We start from the raw sequence: 18,569 nt of genomic DNA, 5'->3' as shown, positions 1-18,569 counted from the left end.
AAATTCTGGACTGGTTGCGCAATAGGACGGAACCCATTTAGCAGGAAACGCGACTGTTGCGTAATCAATGTTTTGACTTGATATGTTCAGTAATACGTCTGTTGAATGCTTCTTAAAATCTCTGGGTTTTTTTGCTAATTTCAAAGTTTGAAGTTCTATGACTATTGTAACTGGTGTAGTTTAGCATGGACTTCATGACGCCCATTTTAACAGATCACAAGGTCGAGCTCAGTCCCTATTCCCCTTGCCCCTCTGCAAAGCTTCCATAATGTATTCAGTTATTTATTGATTGGTCAGAGCTAATAGCTCTAAAATGTGGCACTGACTGTAGTACTCAGATATCTACTCCCAACCGTTGATAATTGGTTAAAAAATAGTTCCCTTGCCCTTTCAAAAGCATCCAGAATGTACTCTTGGTCAGTGACAGTAGCTCCAATAAAATGTTATTCGCTCTTACGCTGACATAGAATAAAGTAACGACATTAAACATACACCTTCTCACAAGCTATTGTTTTGGATAACCAGAATAAAAACAAAAACAAAAATTGAATTCAAATCAGTATTTAGATATTATTAACAATGTACAGAGTTCATCGAAACCCCGGACCCATTATTGGACACGAATGAGTGTTCCGCCATAACTTGAATATTCGTCTCCCCGGAGATCAATGGTGGAAGAAGTGACTTCAGCATCCATCCACACCTGGTCTCCTTGGCGCAAGTAGGTAGTAGTCGTGATGGAAGCTACACCATGTCTTTGGCCAGTGATATACCCACGACCAATAATCTTGCTTCCACTGAAAATGCGGATACCCATATAGGCAGTCGATTCTACCATCACATTTGCCCAGAAGACGTATGTGCCAGACACGGGGGCGGTGAAAATACCAGTGGCCTTGTTGTAAGCATCCCCTTGGTTGTACAAGACTGTGTCAAATGTAAGAGATTTTCCACCAATCTGTTGGATGTCTGACCGAAGAGACACGCTGTAGGCCACGTCAGTTGCTTGAGCCGCTGAAAAACAAAGTATTTATGCTATTTAACACATCCATTAGCTTATACTCGTATGTCATAACTCGTTTGTATTTCGTGCATGTTTTTTTGGATCTTAAATACTTTATGATGGCTTCGGTCATTTTATGTCAGCTCCATTGCCGTGAAGAGCAGCATTTTATTAATGAGACTCGGTTACATCAAGAAGTCGTGTGTGTAAGATGGCCGTGGCATAATGGCCGCCAGGAAAGGGGAAAATTGAGTATTCACTACGTCAGTTAAAACGGAAAGTAGTGCTGGTCTGTTGAGTAAATAATCTAATCAATCGATGCGACATTGTTTTGTCATTTACAATACGTACAGTTTCAACTTCCTGAACCCTGATTCCTGATCCTAAATTCAAATCTAACTTTACAGCTAAAACATACTGCACAAAGTCATTTGAAGACCTGTCATGTCAAACTAAAAACGTCATATGTGGCATTGAATGTATCCTTTGTGGATTGAATTATGTTGGAGAGACACAACAGAAACTATCGACATGAGTCGGCCAGCATAGATCCGGCATCAATAGAAATGTTTCCATATGTGTCTACCAACATTTTAATTCTGAAAATCACTCCATCTTGTGTATGAAAATTAGGATATGTAAACCATCCTTTGCATCGACCACAATACTCGGTTGCGTGAGATAGGTAGCACTTATATTATCACTTTTAGAATAAAAAACTCCCGGTTTGTACATATTTGAATTGTTATATATTTTAGTATACATACCTACTTTTCAATATGTACGTTACGCTTCCGGGAATCACGAGCGGCAAGTCCGTTCAACTGCTGCACGTGATCGATAACACGTCAGGTCAGCTCGAAGTCGCGCTCTGCGATATCACCTACTACCCGCAATGGACCAACATCAACGTCAAAAACAACAGGCTGTTCGTCAATAACGCCCGCAACCAAATAACGGACAGCTACTACAGCGTGTGCTCACTCAACGAAGAAGTCTTCAAACCCGTGGGAGCGAAACTAAAAATGAACGACTCAAACGGCACGGTCATGTTAGCCAACAACGGAAAAAACGACTTGAGACTCAGTCGGCCGTATTGGCTAAAACGCTCAGGTTTACTTCAAACGACATACCACCGGAAACCACCGTGACAGGCACCAAATTACCCCGATCTCGTCCCGTATCCCGAACTGTGCACTCATCTCGATCAGCTGAGCACGACCGACACACAGGCCCCCACTGCGGGTCAGAAAATAGATAAACTAAGCCCTGGTTTACTATCCAGCCCCCCTACTATATAACATGTAAAGGTTCATCACAGAAATACGGTGACATGATCGAAAACCGGACAATTACGCACACATCAACCGATATATCGTATTTTCAAGGTCTCACAAATATCAAAAGCTTTTGTCCATATCTCTGATGTGTGTAGGAGGCATATACACATGCTTCCCGTGTTCGTTTTTATCAAATCGCCAAAGACCGAGCTGCTGTGCCGGAAGTATACAAAACTAGGCCGCTGTACAAGCCGAGCCGAGCCACACACTGCGACTCGCCCACAGCACTCGCTCGGTGATACCGAGACGACGACCCGGGGAGGAAACTGCCCAGAGATGTGTTTCATTCACTTTCAGACATCTGTAGCCTCGCTAGTCAGACGGCCGTGCATCATCATCACAGCCGAGCCAAGAGACACACACACTTATACTCGTCCACGGCGCTCGCTCAAAGAAACCCCCGAGACGGTAGCTAGGTGACGACTTCCGAGACCTGCGTTTCATTCGGCTAAAAACACCTCTCGCCTCGATAATATATAACAAGTACGACAATACGTTGGATTGTTAGCCTTTCGCCAGACCAACCCCATGCTCACTAAAAAGTGATTATTTACTCAACTATTTGACCGATTTTCTTGAAATTTTGCATGCATCTCGGCAGATGGTTACGCTATAGCAAAACGGCATTGGGAACACTCTCGTTGACTTCATTAGATTAATAAAGACTTAATTACGACATTTTGCCTTTTCCCGACCGACCTCATGCTCACTTAAAAGTCAATATTTCAGAAACTATTCGACTGATTTTCATCAAATTTTGCAAGGCTTGATTTTTAATTAAGCCTTGGATAAGGACCTGGTCCCGTACCCCCATTGTGTATACTACTATCGGACATATAGACGTTTCTTCAAAAACAAATTCATGACGCCTTAAAATTACACCTACGAAGCCGTAACTATGACATCTTATAGTAGGGCCTTGGTGTAAAAAATCCCCCTCACTGAAAACCAAAATAAACTTAATAAATAAACAAGAAGACAAAGTCATCAATATCCCCAGCAATAGTAAAATACTATTCATGAATATGTCAACTAGTTATGATTATGTCAACTGTTACATTGTTCTTGACATTGATCTAACGAAGGATACATACGTAAAATATTTATATACTAGCATGCTTGTATCAACTACGGACTGCTTCCACGGTTTATTGTACCTCAATAATGTTGATTTATGGGGCTGTGCAATATTTAAATATAGGGATTTATGTCATAAGGTTCTTGAATACCACAATGTGGAAGGAGAGTATTAAAAGGTTTAAAGTTCTGCTCCGGAAAAGAGCACTACCGCCAATTTCAGTCGAAGCCATGGTAACGCAAAACATATTTTATTAAGAAATCCAAAACTACCAATGACACCCGTTCACCACCAGACGTATCTATGTTCCAAGTTTGGTAAAGAAACCTCGGACGGTGTTTAAGTTCTGCTCTGGAAAAGTGCACTACCACAAATTTCAGTCGAAGAAAACTAGGCCATGGAAAGGCAAAAATAAGTTCACTACCAGACCTATCTATGTTCCAAGTTTGGTGAAGTAATATTGAATGGTTTATATGTTCAGCTCCGGAAAAGATGAATTTGCACGGACTGACGGACTGAGTCCAAAATAATACCCCCCGCAAAACGCGTTGCAGGGGATAATACAAAAACTACCAAAACCCGACAAAAACATCCACTCGTTTCAAAGTAAATGTTGATGTGCATGGAAAAGCAAATAAATACGTTACGGTATTGTTTTCTTCTCTGACATTGATCCTCTTTACACATTATACAACAATTCATAATGTAACATCTCTATGCGGTTTTTCCACAGCACATATGGTTGTCATCATTCCCTCGTCATCAGCATAGGACTACTAATTAAAAAAGATATACATCAGTCTTTTAACAATGTTTTCACGATCAACGGTATGGTAGGCGGCGCGTTGATGTTGCCACTAACCATGCATGTAGCATACGTAAATGACAATCATGTTATTTCATGTTGCATATCAAGGGACCTGTTCAGATGTCATATGTCATGTGTCTGTATCCAGTGTATCCACCAACAACGAGAATGTCTTCACAAAATATATAAAATAGGAATTCGCCAATACTAGTATTTGTGGTGAGGAAATCTTCCAAAATTGTAAAGTAAATACCAAAATTCAAATTCTAAACTAAAAAATCTTGTCCAAAACCCACTCAATTTATTTTTTTAAATACCATAAATCTAATCATTTTGACAGGGCGATAACCAAATTACAGGTCATACAAAATTAAGTTCCAATCTACATAAAATGAAAACACATACAAATGCACTCACTGCAACGAAACAGAAACGCCCAAACACGTCATACCCTACCAACACTGCACTGCATACACTGCCAACAGCACGGAAAGGTGCACTAGAGTTCACTGGACCCAAACACTTCCAAGTCCACTAAATAACACCCAAGGTTCGAAGCCTTAGGTATATTTCTTATCAAAGCCTGCCTTAAGTTCGCATTTAATCCCATATAACCAACATGTGCTAACTTAAAAAATATAAAAACAAAACATAAAATTAAACAAAACAAGGGAGAGGCATTAACATAGGTAATTTTGCCTGTTTGCCAATCCCCCAAAAGCCTGTCATGTGTAAATTTATACACATATGTCATCAGAGGAAAATAAATATTGTTTAAACCAACAAAACAAGTACCAACCAAACCATCATGTAGTTAATCCCCAAACACTAACAAATTTCAGAATTCAGAATTCATACAAATTTCAATTATGCAACCCTGACGTTATTCGTCAAATTCAACTGAAACTTGTTACACGCATGGTACACGCGTGTGTGTCTCGTTGTCTCGTGTGACACGGGACTCAAACGCGCTGCACATCCGTGTCATATGCTTCTTACACGCCTTCTGGGGCGGTGGGGTAGCCTAGTGGTTAAAGCGTTGGCTCATCACGCCGAAGACCCGGGTTCGAATCCCCACATCGGTACAATGTGTAAAGCCCATTTCTGGTGTTACCTGCCTTGATATTGCTGTAATATTGCTCAAAGATCACATATACTCTAGGGGGGTACAAATACATAAAACGCTAACTGGCATCGCTATAAATGAAACCCCGTCATTAAAACTACTCACCTCGGTCTTTAACTAACTTAAATCGACCTTTTGGACAACAGTGCACAATTCTCACCCGCGAACGAAATTTCAACCAATCAGAGCGGGGCGTCTCTGTGGCGTCATATGAGGAATAGATATGAGGGCCGATGCAGCATTCATCTACATTTCAGGGGGTAAATTATCTTGTTTACAGGTTTGTATAAACCTGAAATCGTGACAACCGTAGTGGAAAATGAAAGCTATATGTTCTCACAATCTACTGTCATTTAATTTTGTCTCCTGCTTTGCCTAGTTTCCGAGTTACAACTTGTTTTACGATTCTGTCAAAATCGCTTGGTGTCGTTGGGCCTTATTTGTATAATGACTGATCCAAATTGATCCCATTTCTATGTTTTTTTACCTCGATATTTAATCATGTCATGCAAAAAATCTGTTTGTATTCTCAAAACAGTGTCGGCCCATAAGGTTTTCACATGCAATACAGCAATTAATACTCCCTTGTTGTAACCCGTGTTAGGTGGTATAAACCTACACATGTTATTTGTCATCATTCACTTGATGGTCAGTTAATGAATTTATAACAGGTATAATTAGTGGTACCACACTTAGATGACCCGACAAAGGTTCCCATTTGGCATTTCTTGTGTCTGGAGTAAATATTCAACATTATAAACATCGATCAAAGGATTAACCGATAACACGCTGATTGATTAATTACTTTTATCTTACACAGCGGATTTGTCAAAAGTAGTGTTTATGTATGTAGATTTACTAATCTATATTGAATACACTCTGTCGTGTCGGTGTCTGCGTAAAAACAACGTCCTTCTTTCAAAGGATTAACCGGCAATACATTGATTGATTGCCCATTATTGGCTAACTAAATTACTGTTTTTAAAGAAAGGCGGACATTATGCAATTAGTTGCCAGGTGTGCTATCTTGGGTGACCAATGAGACTATACACCAATGTGAAATACCTGAAAAGATATATCACTTTTTCGTATATTAAACTGTTAAAAGACACATCACTTGGAACAGCTGCAGATGAGTGGCATATCACTCGTTTTTGTGGATATTGATGGATACATTCCTCGAATAAGGTAATAGCCTGACATTGTTCCTATAACTTTAATCTGTTTTAATTTTAATATTTGCATTTTGTTTTTATTCATTTGTCGTAGCACTCAACAGAATGATTGTTTTCGCCGTGAAGTGTAATGAAACAGACAACATACACTAGGGCGTGTGTGCGAATTATGATTCACATTGGCAAACTATAAAATGTCTAGATATAACAGTTCTGTTATAAATTCACAATAAGTATCAGCAGATCGTCTGCTTTTCATTAAATTTCAAAATGCATACAACTATGATAATAAACTAATTAGGATTATAAGACCAAACATATAGACGTACATTGACTAGTATCTACATACTGGTGAGTGCACGTTAACCACGTGAATGTACCAAGACATTTATCACGCAGTATTGTGACTTCGACCCCCACCTCGCTTCCGTGGAAGAAATCGTTATGTTATAAGTTGTGTCATGCAAAATCCTTTTGGTTATGATTCCAATACATATTTAACTACGAGTAGAAAGTAGTTTTGATTTTCTAACTTGATGAAAACAAACCATAATCTCATTAATTCTAACAGACTTTAGCCCGTCACTTTACGATTTTCAAAAATGGCGGCGCCCTGTTGCGAACATCCGCCAGTCTGAGGATAAATGCTATTTAGGTTTGTTTTCACCGAGTTACAAAATCAAAACTACTTTCTACTGGTAGTAAAATATATGTATTTGATTGATGGCCAATAGGATTTTGCATGACATAGCTTATAACATAACAATTTCTCTCTCGTTGCAGCGAGGTGGGTGTCAATATAATACTACTTACAATATTATTGTTACTTCGACCACAACCTCGCTTCCGAGGAAGAAATCGTTATGTTACAAGTTGTGTCATGGAAAATCTTTATGGTCATCAATCATATACATATTTTACTACAACTAGTAAGTAGTTTTGATTCTTTCATTTCCGTGAAGCGATCTGAACACAAGTAAGATATCGTTTCAGGCTTCCACAACGCTCGCTTCGCACTCACAAATTAAACATCACCCATTTTGCACGAACTGCGGGGTCCTGTGGAAATCTGTGCATGGTGACACCATCGCCCGACCCCTAGGAGCAATTGACGACAAAGCAACGAATCGGCATGTCGTCGTTGATGTCGAGAAATCATCAAAATTGATGAGCGTGCTACACACTTTCTATGCAACTAACTGAAAATCGTTCCTCATATGACGTCACTGCAGTGCTCTGGCGACAGAGTTACGTAACCTGTCTGTGGTTTCGTTGGCGGGCGAGAGTGAAGCAGGCGACTTTTTGGCAAGTTTTAATCGCTCGGTATTAATTAACCACAAGTTTTTTAAGAATGAATTTGCTGTTCCGCATAAGTCTAACCGCAAATCTTTCATATGTAATAGTTAAAAGAGTACCCAAAAAAAGTTTATTTGTTCTTTAAGCGCCGTAAAACCATACTCACTCACACACTCAATCAATTCTAAGGGTCCACATTTCTGTACTTACCAAGTGATAGTGAAATATTAGCGAGCAGAGTGGATTTCAATATTTCTTGGTTTGTTGCCATGGTCTTCAGTTCTGTTGACAGACGAGCCACTGTTCGTTCCAGTTGAAGAATGTGGGTGAACAAAGTGCCCACAACACAACTCTGTCCGTTGTCCAATTCAGGCTTGTTGCTGGTACAGGCAGCAAGAACAAACAGCGCCGACACAAACAGTAAACGCATCATGGTCACTCGTCTTGGAAAGTACACAGGACACAGCCGAACGTGTTTTATAACTTAGTTTGAAAGTGCCAGTGTTAATTATTCGTCCGTTTTCACAATGACGTGCATCCGCTTTTATTTGTCTCTTCCTGTTTACAGTTGAGAAGTCACTTGAAATATATTTATGCAGTGTGTGTTTTCAAAATGTGCTTTTGTGACATAATTACCCTGACTTGCCTTGCCAAGGTCCAAAGGAAACCACCAATTGCTAATTTCAGATTTCAAAGTGAGATAAGCAAGCACTTACAGAACTCCCCTATCCCTGTTTCAAAGATACAGATTACAAGTTTGATCAATGACTCATATAAGGAGTGTTGTTTTGTGGCAGTATTATTCATCGTGTATCAGTGTTTGTGTTGACATTCAGTAGGGTGAGTGAGTGAGAGTGAGTTTAGTTTTACGCCGCACTCAGCAATATTCCAGCTATATGGCGGCTGTCTGTAAATAATAGAGTTTGGACCAGGCAATCCAGTGATCAACAGCATGAGGATCGATCTACGCAATTGGGAACCAATGACATGTGTCAACCAAGTCGCCTCTTACGACAAGCATGGGTTGCTAAAGACATATTCAAACCGGGGTATTTACGGGTCATATAGTATGACCAGAAATTATTGAGAATTTTAGTAATATGTTTAATTGGATGTCTAGTATAAACAACCTTGACCAGCTATCAAGTGCTTGGTTTCATTCAAGAGAGACAACTCCGTTAATTATTTTTCATTAGTTTGTGAAGAGTTATCCCCCTTTGTTTACTTGCTAGCAGACGACATTTCCAGTGATCCTCAGTATGGATGATTTAGAGAAGAGGAAGTTGATTTTACAGTATTATGACAAGGACATCAGATCAGCTAAAGTGATTTCAAGTAGAACAGGCATCCCTTTGTCCACTGTTTATCGTGTTTTAAAAATATTGCAAATGGATATGACTTTGAGCACCAGGGAGGCGCAGGTAGGCCCAGAAAATTGACTGTCGGTGACAGGAGGCGGCTTGGTATTCTTGTTTCTAAAAACAAACAAAGGAGTTTAGAAAACTTAAGGCTGGAGATGATTGATAGAGGAACTGTGGCTGTCTGTAAGGAGACAATTAGAACTGAGCTGCATGCAATGGTTTGGCAGAAAAGTCGAGGAATTCCATCACCGATCATGAAACCTAAACAAAAGGAACGAAGGTTGAATTGGTGCTTACAGCATAGAAATTCTAACTGGGATAATGTGATTTTCTCAGATGAAAGTTCTGTGTGGCTGTTTCCTAACACACTGAAATTCTGGACCAAACAAACTGAAAAACCCTTGTATCAGCGCCCAAAATACAGTTCGAAATTTAACGTGTGGGGTGGCATATCTGTGTTAGGGGCAACGCCCCTCTGTGTATTGGAAGGGAATATGAACAGTGAGCGGTACACATATATTCTCGAGGGACATTTACTTCCATCTGCTCACGTGTTCTATGGATTTTCCAGCAGGACAACGACCCAAAACATCGTTCAAAGCATTCACAGGCCTTGTTTCGGACCCAAAATATGACATTATTAGATTGGCCAAGCTATAGCCCTGACCTAAATCCAATAGAAAATGTTTGGGGACTTATGAAGGAAAGTGGCAATAAGAAAGATCTGACAAATATTGCTGAAATGAAAGCAGAGGCGGTCCGATATTGGCACAGCATGGACCACGACTTTCTAACTTCTTTGATCAGTAGTATGCCCCGCCGCATTGAAGCCTGCATTGCTGCCCATGGTGACTTGACAAAATACTAACTGTTCACCTGTCTTTGAATCTGGAGTAATGTTCTGCTAATATTCACATTAATACGTGAGTAATGAGTGAAAACACTAAAAAAATTACAATCTTTAAATTCTCAATAATTTCTGGTTGTACTTGTATATGGCACGGAGCATATAACGTAGGGATTAATATTCATGTATTTACGTTGATAAAGGAAATAATTATAAAACGTCGCTACGCTTTATCTAGTTTCAAGATGTCAGAATATGTTTATCAGGGTTGCAAACAAACAAATATTTTGGCAGCGAATGCAAATGAGAAAGAGAGTACCAAACAGGGAAACAACTCCTGTGCGACTGGAGTACAGGTACTGATGGAAGTACCATAAAATCGTCCATCGACGGTAAAAGCTGCCTCGTGGAGATGTTTTCTGACATTCGAATAAAGAGTAATATAGCAGCGTTGGCTCATCATTACAGCTGACTTACACTTGTGGAATAACATGGTAAAGAGGTAAAATACATCATGTACTGAAATCTTGTGCATAAAACTACGTTTCGGAAACTCTGTTTTTAAACGTGTATCCGAGTGGTTAAACCACGCGAACAATGACCAGATTTCGCACATCGAACGCAAAAATGGGTCTAATGTCTAGGTCAAGTTACGATCTAAGGGAAATAACTCTGCGACACTTTCATTTGGCCTGTTGACTACGTTTAGTTGGTATCAAAGCAGCATAAGTCGTTTCTCATCTTAGCAACCTCTGGGTTCCCTGTTCCAGGCTCCACTACGTACATGTATATACATTTCCATTTTCCTGACTCGGCATATCACAGCATTCAACCAAACACTGAGTTACCTTATATATGTTACGAGTGTTCAAGGGTTATATTTCAATGCAATGGCCTCGTAACACTCTGCCAGGTATACACGATACGAGTTCCTTTTCGGAAGAAAATGTCTTGCTCATCCTATCAACCTCTGGGTTCCCTGTTCCAGACTCCACTGACCCGTGAAGGTCCGGGATAGAATTGTCGTACGAGGTGGTTAGGCTCTCTGACTTGGTTGACACATGTCATCGGTTCCCAATTGTGCAGATCGATGCTCATGCTGTTGATCACTGAATTGTCTGGTCCAGACTCGATTATTTGCAGACCGTCACATACCCGGAATATTGCTGTGTGCGGCGTAAAAACTAAACTCACTCACTCTCTCACACACTCCAGACTCCACTACGCATATGCCTTACATCTGACTGCGGCATATCACAACATTCAAGCAATCACTGATATATGCCCCATATGTTCAAGGGTTATATTTCAGTACAATGTCCTTATAACACTCTGCTAGGTATACACGATAACAAATTTCTTTTTTGGAAGAATGTGTCAAAACACCAGATGACATACAGCCTTTAATAGGGACAGGCGATCTTGCTCGAGGGAAGATAGACATTTGAAACAAATTATGTGTCTGCCGTCAGCTCAGCTATCTCAGACATACATAATCAAACACAAGCTGTCATATTGGCGCTTGGTAACATCGTATTACGTCATCCCACATTTGTTTCCATGACAACGTCACATCTATATTCAGAGGGCCAAAGATTAGTCGTTTAGTTCATCATCAAGTGGTGGATGTCTTCCTAAACAGAGGTCGGAGGTTAGAATAACGTCATTGTGATGTGCAAGGCATTTCTTAGTGCAGGTTCGTTTCAATTCGGAACATGTGCACCATAGTCACATACAAAATATGACGCGCTTCCAATATTTTCTGTCATATAGAAGCAATCGCACATTTGGAATTATGGGCTGTTGAGAGATGTTTTATGAATGTAAGCATCTCACAATCACTGCCATATTCCTCTATATTACTTTGAAATACCTATCACATAATTGGTTACATCGTTCGCTCGTCACGCCGAAAAGCCGGGTGCGATTCCCCACATGGGTACAATGTATGAAGCTCATATCTGGTGTCCCCCGTCGTGATATTCCTGGAATACTGTTAATAGCTGTGTAACAACTCAAAATTTACTCATGTATTACGATATGATGTTCAAATCGAAATATTTTTAATTAACTCACGTGGTTCCAGGTTCAGTTTGTACAGTATCATATGTTCGGTAAAATTTCTGTTTTATGTTTCTTAAAACCTCTGTTTTCAACTGATGGCAAAGTTTCAAGTCCTACGACTGTCGTAACTGATGCCTTTTAGTGTGGGCTTTGGACAGTAATGGCGCTCATGTTACCAGATACCAAGGCTGAGCTCAAACCCAAAGATTCCATTATGTATTCGATGATTCAGTGATTCGTCATTGATAATGGCTCTAAACTGCGTCACTGTCGGGGATACTAACTTTAATTATATACCCATACCCTTGATAATAGCTGCAAAAATGTTCCCCTTGCCCTTCGAAAAGCTTCCATAATGTGCCCTTGGTCAGTGAAAGTAGTCCGCATAATGTGTTACTGCTGTGATGATTGGTTCAACTCGCTTCGTGATGATTGGTCAGTCCGCATAATGTGTTACTCGCTGTGACGATTTCTGTGTGTCCCCTTGCCCTTCGGAAAGCTTCCATAATGTGCCCTTGGTCAGTGAAAGTAGTCCGCATAATGTGTTACTCGCTGTGATGATTGGTTCAACTGTGTTCCCCTTGCCCTTCGGAAAGCTTCCATAATGTGTCCTTTGTCAGTGAAAGTTGTTCGCATAATGTGTTACTCGCTGTGATGATTGGTTCAACTGTGTTCCCCTTGCCCTTCGGAAAGCTTCCATAATGTACCATTGGTCAGTGAAAGTAGTCCGCATTATGTGTTACTCGCTGTGATGATTGGTTCAACTGTGTTCCCCTTGCCCTTCGGAAGAGCTTCCATAATGTACCATTGGTCAGTGAAAGTAGTCCGCATTATGTGTTACTCGCTGTGATGATTGGTTCAACTGTGTTCCCCTTGCCCTTCGGAAAGCTTCCATAATGTACCATTGGTCAGTGAAAGTAGTCCGCATGATGTGTTACTGGCCACTGTGATGATTGGTTCAACTGTGTTCCCCTGGCCCTTCGCCAAGCTTCTATAATGTACCATTGGTCAGTGAAAGTAGTCCGCATTATGTGTTACTCGCTGTGATGATTGGTTCAACTGTGTTAACCCCTTGCCCTTCGCAAAGCTTCCATAATGATAGTAACTCCAGTAATGTATTGGTCAGTGAAAGTTGTTCGCATTGGTTGTCCAGTGATATACCACTGGCTGTGATGATTGGTTCAACTGTGTTCCCAGTGATGCCCTTCGGAAAGCTATACCACTCCATAATGTACCATTGGTCAGTATGAAAGTAGTCCGCATTATGTGTTACTCCAGTAATGTACGCTGTGATGATTGGTTCAACTGTGTTCCCCTTGCCCTTCGGAAAGCTTCCATAATGTATCTTTGGTCAGTTACAATGGCTCACATAACTTGTTACTGTGAAAGAAGCTGTAAAGATATACAAACTGACTGTGATGGTGGTTCAATATTGTGCCCCTTGTCTATGGAAGAACTTGATTAATGTATCCTTGCTTAGTGACAGTAGCTCAAATAAAGGTTCACCGACTGTGATTGTAGATGCTATAATGTATCGCCGGTAGTGATGACAGATCCAATAATTTACCACTGGCTCTAATGGAAGATCCAGTGATGGAAGACCACTGGCTGTGATCCAGAAATCCTCTGTACCCTCTGGTTGTTATGGAAGATCCAGTGATATACCACTGGCTGTGATAGTAACTCCAGTAATGTACCTCTGGATGTTATGGAAGATCCAGTGATATACCACTGGCTGTGATAGTAACTCCAGTAATGTACCTCTGGTTGTTATGGAAGATCCAGTGATGTACCACTGGCTGTGATGGTAACTCCAGTAATGTACCATGTTATCTGTACCACTGTACCACTGGCTAATGAAAGGTCCAGTGATGTACCACTGGCTGTGATAGAAATCCAATAATTTATCATTGACTGTGATGGAAAATCCAGTGATGTACCACTGGCTGTGATGAACGATCCAATCATGTACCACTGACTGTTATGAACGATCCAATCATGTACCACTGACTGTTATGAACGATCCAATCATGTACCACTGGCTGTGATGAACGATCCAATCATGTACCACTGACTGTTATGAACGATCCAATCATGTACCACTGACTGTTATAAACGATCCAATCATGTACCACTGGCTGTGATGAACGATCCAATCATGTACCACTGACTGTTATGAATGATCCAATCATGTACCACTGGACTGTTATGAACGATCCAATCATGTACCACTGGCTGTCATGAACGATCCAATCATGTACCACTGACTGTTATGAACGATCCAATCATGTACCACTGACTGTTATAAACGATCCAATCATGTACCACTGACTGTGATGAACGATCCAATCACAAACCACTGACTGTGATAAACGATACAATCATGTACCACTGGCTGTTATGAACGATCCAATCGTGTACTACTACCTGTGATGACAGATCCAATTATGTGCCACTGACTATGATGGTAGACCTAATCATGTATCACTGATTGTGATGATAGATGATAACATTTCCTCACGTACCACTGACTGTGATGGTAAATCTCATAATGTACCCTTAGCCAGGGAGTACATTGCTGGTTTATCTGGAAAATAGTTTTTTAACATCATTGGATGTTCCATATCATTGTCGGTACTTAGCAATACAGGCAATATGATTTGTCCAACGGCTGTTCAAATTATTTTATGTTCAATGTTAAACTAATGATAGCTTATATTTCGATAAACAAACGCATGTTTCATCAATAGCTGAACGACCATGCCTGTTTTCACATCACATTGGTGAATAATGAGCTTACACTCACAGGCTCTCTACAGGAAGATGAACATGCACAATTACTCCCAAAGCAATTTACATTCAGGTATTCCACATATATACCATTATTTGTATTATCATTTCAAAGCCCCTCAGCCAGACTAGGCACAACAACTGACGTAAATAAACGTAGAGACCTAAAACAATTAACCTAAAGTTAACCAAAGTTCATTTCTGAACTTTCCCTACTTGTATTAAGGAAATTTGTTTTCGGGGAATGAGCTTCTGTTGTAGATTCACTGACACTGTGTTTCAAAGGTTATATGATGCTATAAATGCATTCCTTTTCAACTGAGGGAAATATATTCATTCTGCTAGTTATCGTAGACTCTGTGAAGGGCTTGAAGCCGAGGGGTTGGCGCGGGGTGCTGATTCAGTTCCCAGGACAGTCACTACTTAACATTTACTATTTCTTTTATCGTCCTGAACGTTGTAACGTACAAAACAACTTATTTTCAGCATATCGATTTTACCATTTTCCAGTCTAGCAGCTAATTATTGAGGTGAAGACTGCATATCAATCACTAAAACAATATATGTTCAGCTACTGTTTGACGACTGCAGGAGATTGGATTGGAGTAACGATCTTAACTAATGTATTCTTAGGTCAAAGGTGCATTCTGCAAGACTGGCTTTTGGAGTTGTTTTATATCCCCCTGTACATGGTCACGTGACGAATACGTCCGCGGTCAGCAGGATATGATCTGTCTGGCTCTGATGCATCAGACGCTCCCCTGACACTATCTACATTGGCTGAGTGAGTGAATGGTATTAAAATATCTCTTGATGCATATATAGTATGTAAATAAGCGAGTCATGGGCAGGCAAGCTTGTGGTTGATAATTAGAGCACCGATCTCTGTCAATAACGTTGACACACCAACATTTATATGTACCTCACTGGGGTCGCCACACTCACTCTATCGCACACTCCACTTGCAAACTAAAAGAAATCCATAGTTTACATGAATGATACGCCATTGAAAATAGAACACAATGAGTAAGTAAAGCTATACTTCGCTTTTAACACATTCATCACCGAGTAGGCCAAAATATCGGATTGCTGAGCAAACATATTTAAGGAATTTAACCGAATTGCCAGTGTGACAGAGAGCTCAACTCGGGAAACGGACTCATTCCGTCAGGACTGATTTCGATATAAGCCGAGCATCGTTTCCGGTTTATTCAACTAAGCACCTTAATCGACTCTAAGAAAATGAACAACCATTAGATTAATATCCACGTTAAACAGAGACTCTAAAATATCTATAGTTCATGTTCTGAATGTAAATGAAAACACGTAATGTAACATTGTAGACCATAATATAGATTTGGTTTATCTATTGTAATATTGAAAATATCATTAAATGGCTGCTCCACTGTAGCAAATGTTGTATGTTATGCTTCATCTACAGTTATCCAGATGAGATTGATGGTATGGACGGGACCGGGGGATATTGCTTGCTCCTGCTTGGAATCGAAGGAATGAGGTTCCCTCGAGTCTGTTCCAAGCTTGTGGCTCTTGTAGATTTGTGCAGCGACAGTCGTAGACTGATATCGATCTGTGATACGGGCCCGGGTCATGCAGGTTTCGATTCAGATGGGCCAGACACTCAATCCTTTCCATTTCCAATTTTCTCTATTTTAGTCATTCGGCTGGAACATCTTGTGCGACATTGATAAAGGCATCTGAAGTGAAAAGAATCACACGGATTCCTGTGTTGGAGCTGATAAATCCGAGTGAAATATTTACTTAATCGGTTAAAAGAATGTCGGCATGCCCTAAGCGATGGAAGACAGTCCAACATTTCATTGATCACATTCTTTCTTATCGTAGATCTTCAGACTGTGAAACAGAAACTCATTATACAAAGAATAGTGAGCATTTGTCCTCATATAAAATCTTCTCTTTCAATTCATTTGATATTTGAAAATCAATCGTGATGTGATGATGTGCGCTGAATGCCCAAACAAATTTAAAATACGAACAAAACACAGTCAAGACCAGCTTGCCCAGGGATCATTGAAGAGGTCATCTGAATTTGAAAAAGTGAAATTAATTCAATATTTATTCCAATTCATGACATATTTCAAATCGAAATAAGTGGTTACGACATTTCCTTAACAAATGGCTATACTGGAGGTGATTCCATTTATCTGTTGATATACTCCCTAGAAATGGATCCGCTTTCATCACATAAGTAATGACTCGTTACACATATAGAAACAACAATAACTTGTAATGCAATTATTTTCAGCTTCCATTGCAACTATTGATGTTTTCGTTATATTATATGATGTTTATAAACAAAGCCTCCATCAGCTGGGCGTCAACAAAAACCGCTCTGATATATAATTGTAAGTAAAATGTCACGGGGAATTAGCGCCAGTTGCCGCCAGTCCTGTTCCTCTCAATGACCTTGGTATTTGCATAATTGGAGCGTCCTGAATACCACAGACATTTTCTCGGATTTAGAAACAGTAACAACCCACGTGAAGTGTTCGTGTCTTAAAATGCTTAGACGTTCCTTAGTCTCTACTCACTAAAACATTAAGTTTAAAACTTTACAAACTACATGACGTCATATGTCAGTGGAAGCGGTGAACCACGTCAGTCATGTCACGTGATCAAAGAGTCGTCTGCTACACAGATCAAAATGGCGGCAGAGCGGTGGTGAAGAGTGTGGAGCGACACGGAGCAGCTTGCAAATTAGGATCCCGTTGTCTTATTTTTGGCATATCTTTTCCTGGCTTTGCTTGGCTCGTGTCGGGTTTCCGAGTGTAGTTGCATCTCGCAAGCGATGCATGTGGGTCTTGACAATGCACAAGCATCTGAAGTGAGGAATCGGAGTGAAATGGAGTTAAGGATGTATATAACGGACTCTCCGTCACCTGAATAGCAATTACTGGTCTTTTACACCAGTGGTGCCGATTTCCTCTTCTTGATTGTTTAATCAATGATGCATGTGAGACTCGTTCCAAACGTGAGTATATGGGTGCAGTGTTGTCGGAATCATCTCTTCCCTGTTTCCGGATTACAGCTTCCCAGACCTTTTTCATTAAGCAACAACTATACATGACTTTGGGACGCGGCTTAACAGATGTACGATGTTTTATGTTCTAACTACATGTAACAATTTGTATTCTTCACGCAATGAAGAATATATCAACCACTTAACATACGTTTCAAGGTTTTGGACTCCTGGACCGTTTTGAATATTCAAATGATGTGAGATGTAATTCTAATCATTACCGATTCAGTCGTTGAACATTGTGGGGGATATTTCTTCAATGTTTCAAAGCTGCATATAAAGTGTAAATCTATTTGAGTTACTGTGACTTGAGGATCAATCGTTGGAGCTGATCGGCATATGTCAGTTGCTTGAGCTGTCTCGGGAGTCTACGGGATAGCACCCGCGCCCAAACATCTCCCTAACACACCATCACGGATAAGTATTGAGAAAACAGAAGAGTTTAGCGTATGCGGAATATTTTGGAAGCACTTATCTGAAGGTAGAATGCTCTTGGAACCGGGCCAAGGAAGTTGATGGATTCTTACTCCTCTAGTTGAAATTTGCATTTTATACTTCAATCCCTGCTTAACGTGCATTAAGAACTGAACACGACGAGATCGGGATTTCAAGGATTAAAGGTA

General features: G+C 40.2%; 2 protein-coding genes across 4 annotated transcripts in view; one reads left to right on the top strand and one right to left on the bottom strand.

Moving 5' to 3' along the window:
- Window positions 1-545: 545 nt before the first annotated feature.
- Window positions 546-8,288, bottom strand: LOC124284344 (protein HP-25 homolog 1-like). Its single transcript, XM_046720429.1, has 2 exons — window positions 8,037-8,288; window positions 546-1,014 (listed from the first exon to the last, which is right to left on the bottom strand). The coding sequence occupies exons 1-2, from the start codon at window positions 8,257-8,259 to the stop codon at window positions 611-613; spliced, it is 627 nt and encodes a 208-aa protein (XP_046576385.1). The 5' UTR covers window positions 8,260-8,288; the 3' UTR covers window positions 546-610.
- Window positions 8,289-17,410: 9,122 nt separating this feature from the next.
- Window positions 17,411-18,569, top strand: part of LOC124284342 (cys-loop ligand-gated ion channel-like) — an 88,606-nt gene continuing 87,447 nt past the window's right edge. For 2 of the 3 annotated variants that reach the window (XM_046720427.1, XM_046720425.1), the window contains exon 1: window positions 17,411-18,566. The gene's annotated coding sequence lies outside the window, so the exon portion shown is untranslated. The remainder of the gene's footprint in view (window positions 18,567-18,569) is intronic. The other variant, XM_046720426.1, reaches the window with a different exon arrangement.

Source organism: Haliotis rubra, unplaced genomic scaffold, assembly GCF_003918875.1.
Source record: "Haliotis rubra isolate DU_JTF1 unplaced genomic scaffold, ASM391887v1 Scf334, whole genome shotgun sequence".
NCBI lineage: Eukaryota > Metazoa > Mollusca > Gastropoda > Lepetellida > Haliotidae > Haliotis > Haliotis rubra.
Note: the sequence above shows the minus strand (reverse complement) of the source record. Positions and strands in the feature narration are given on the sequence as shown.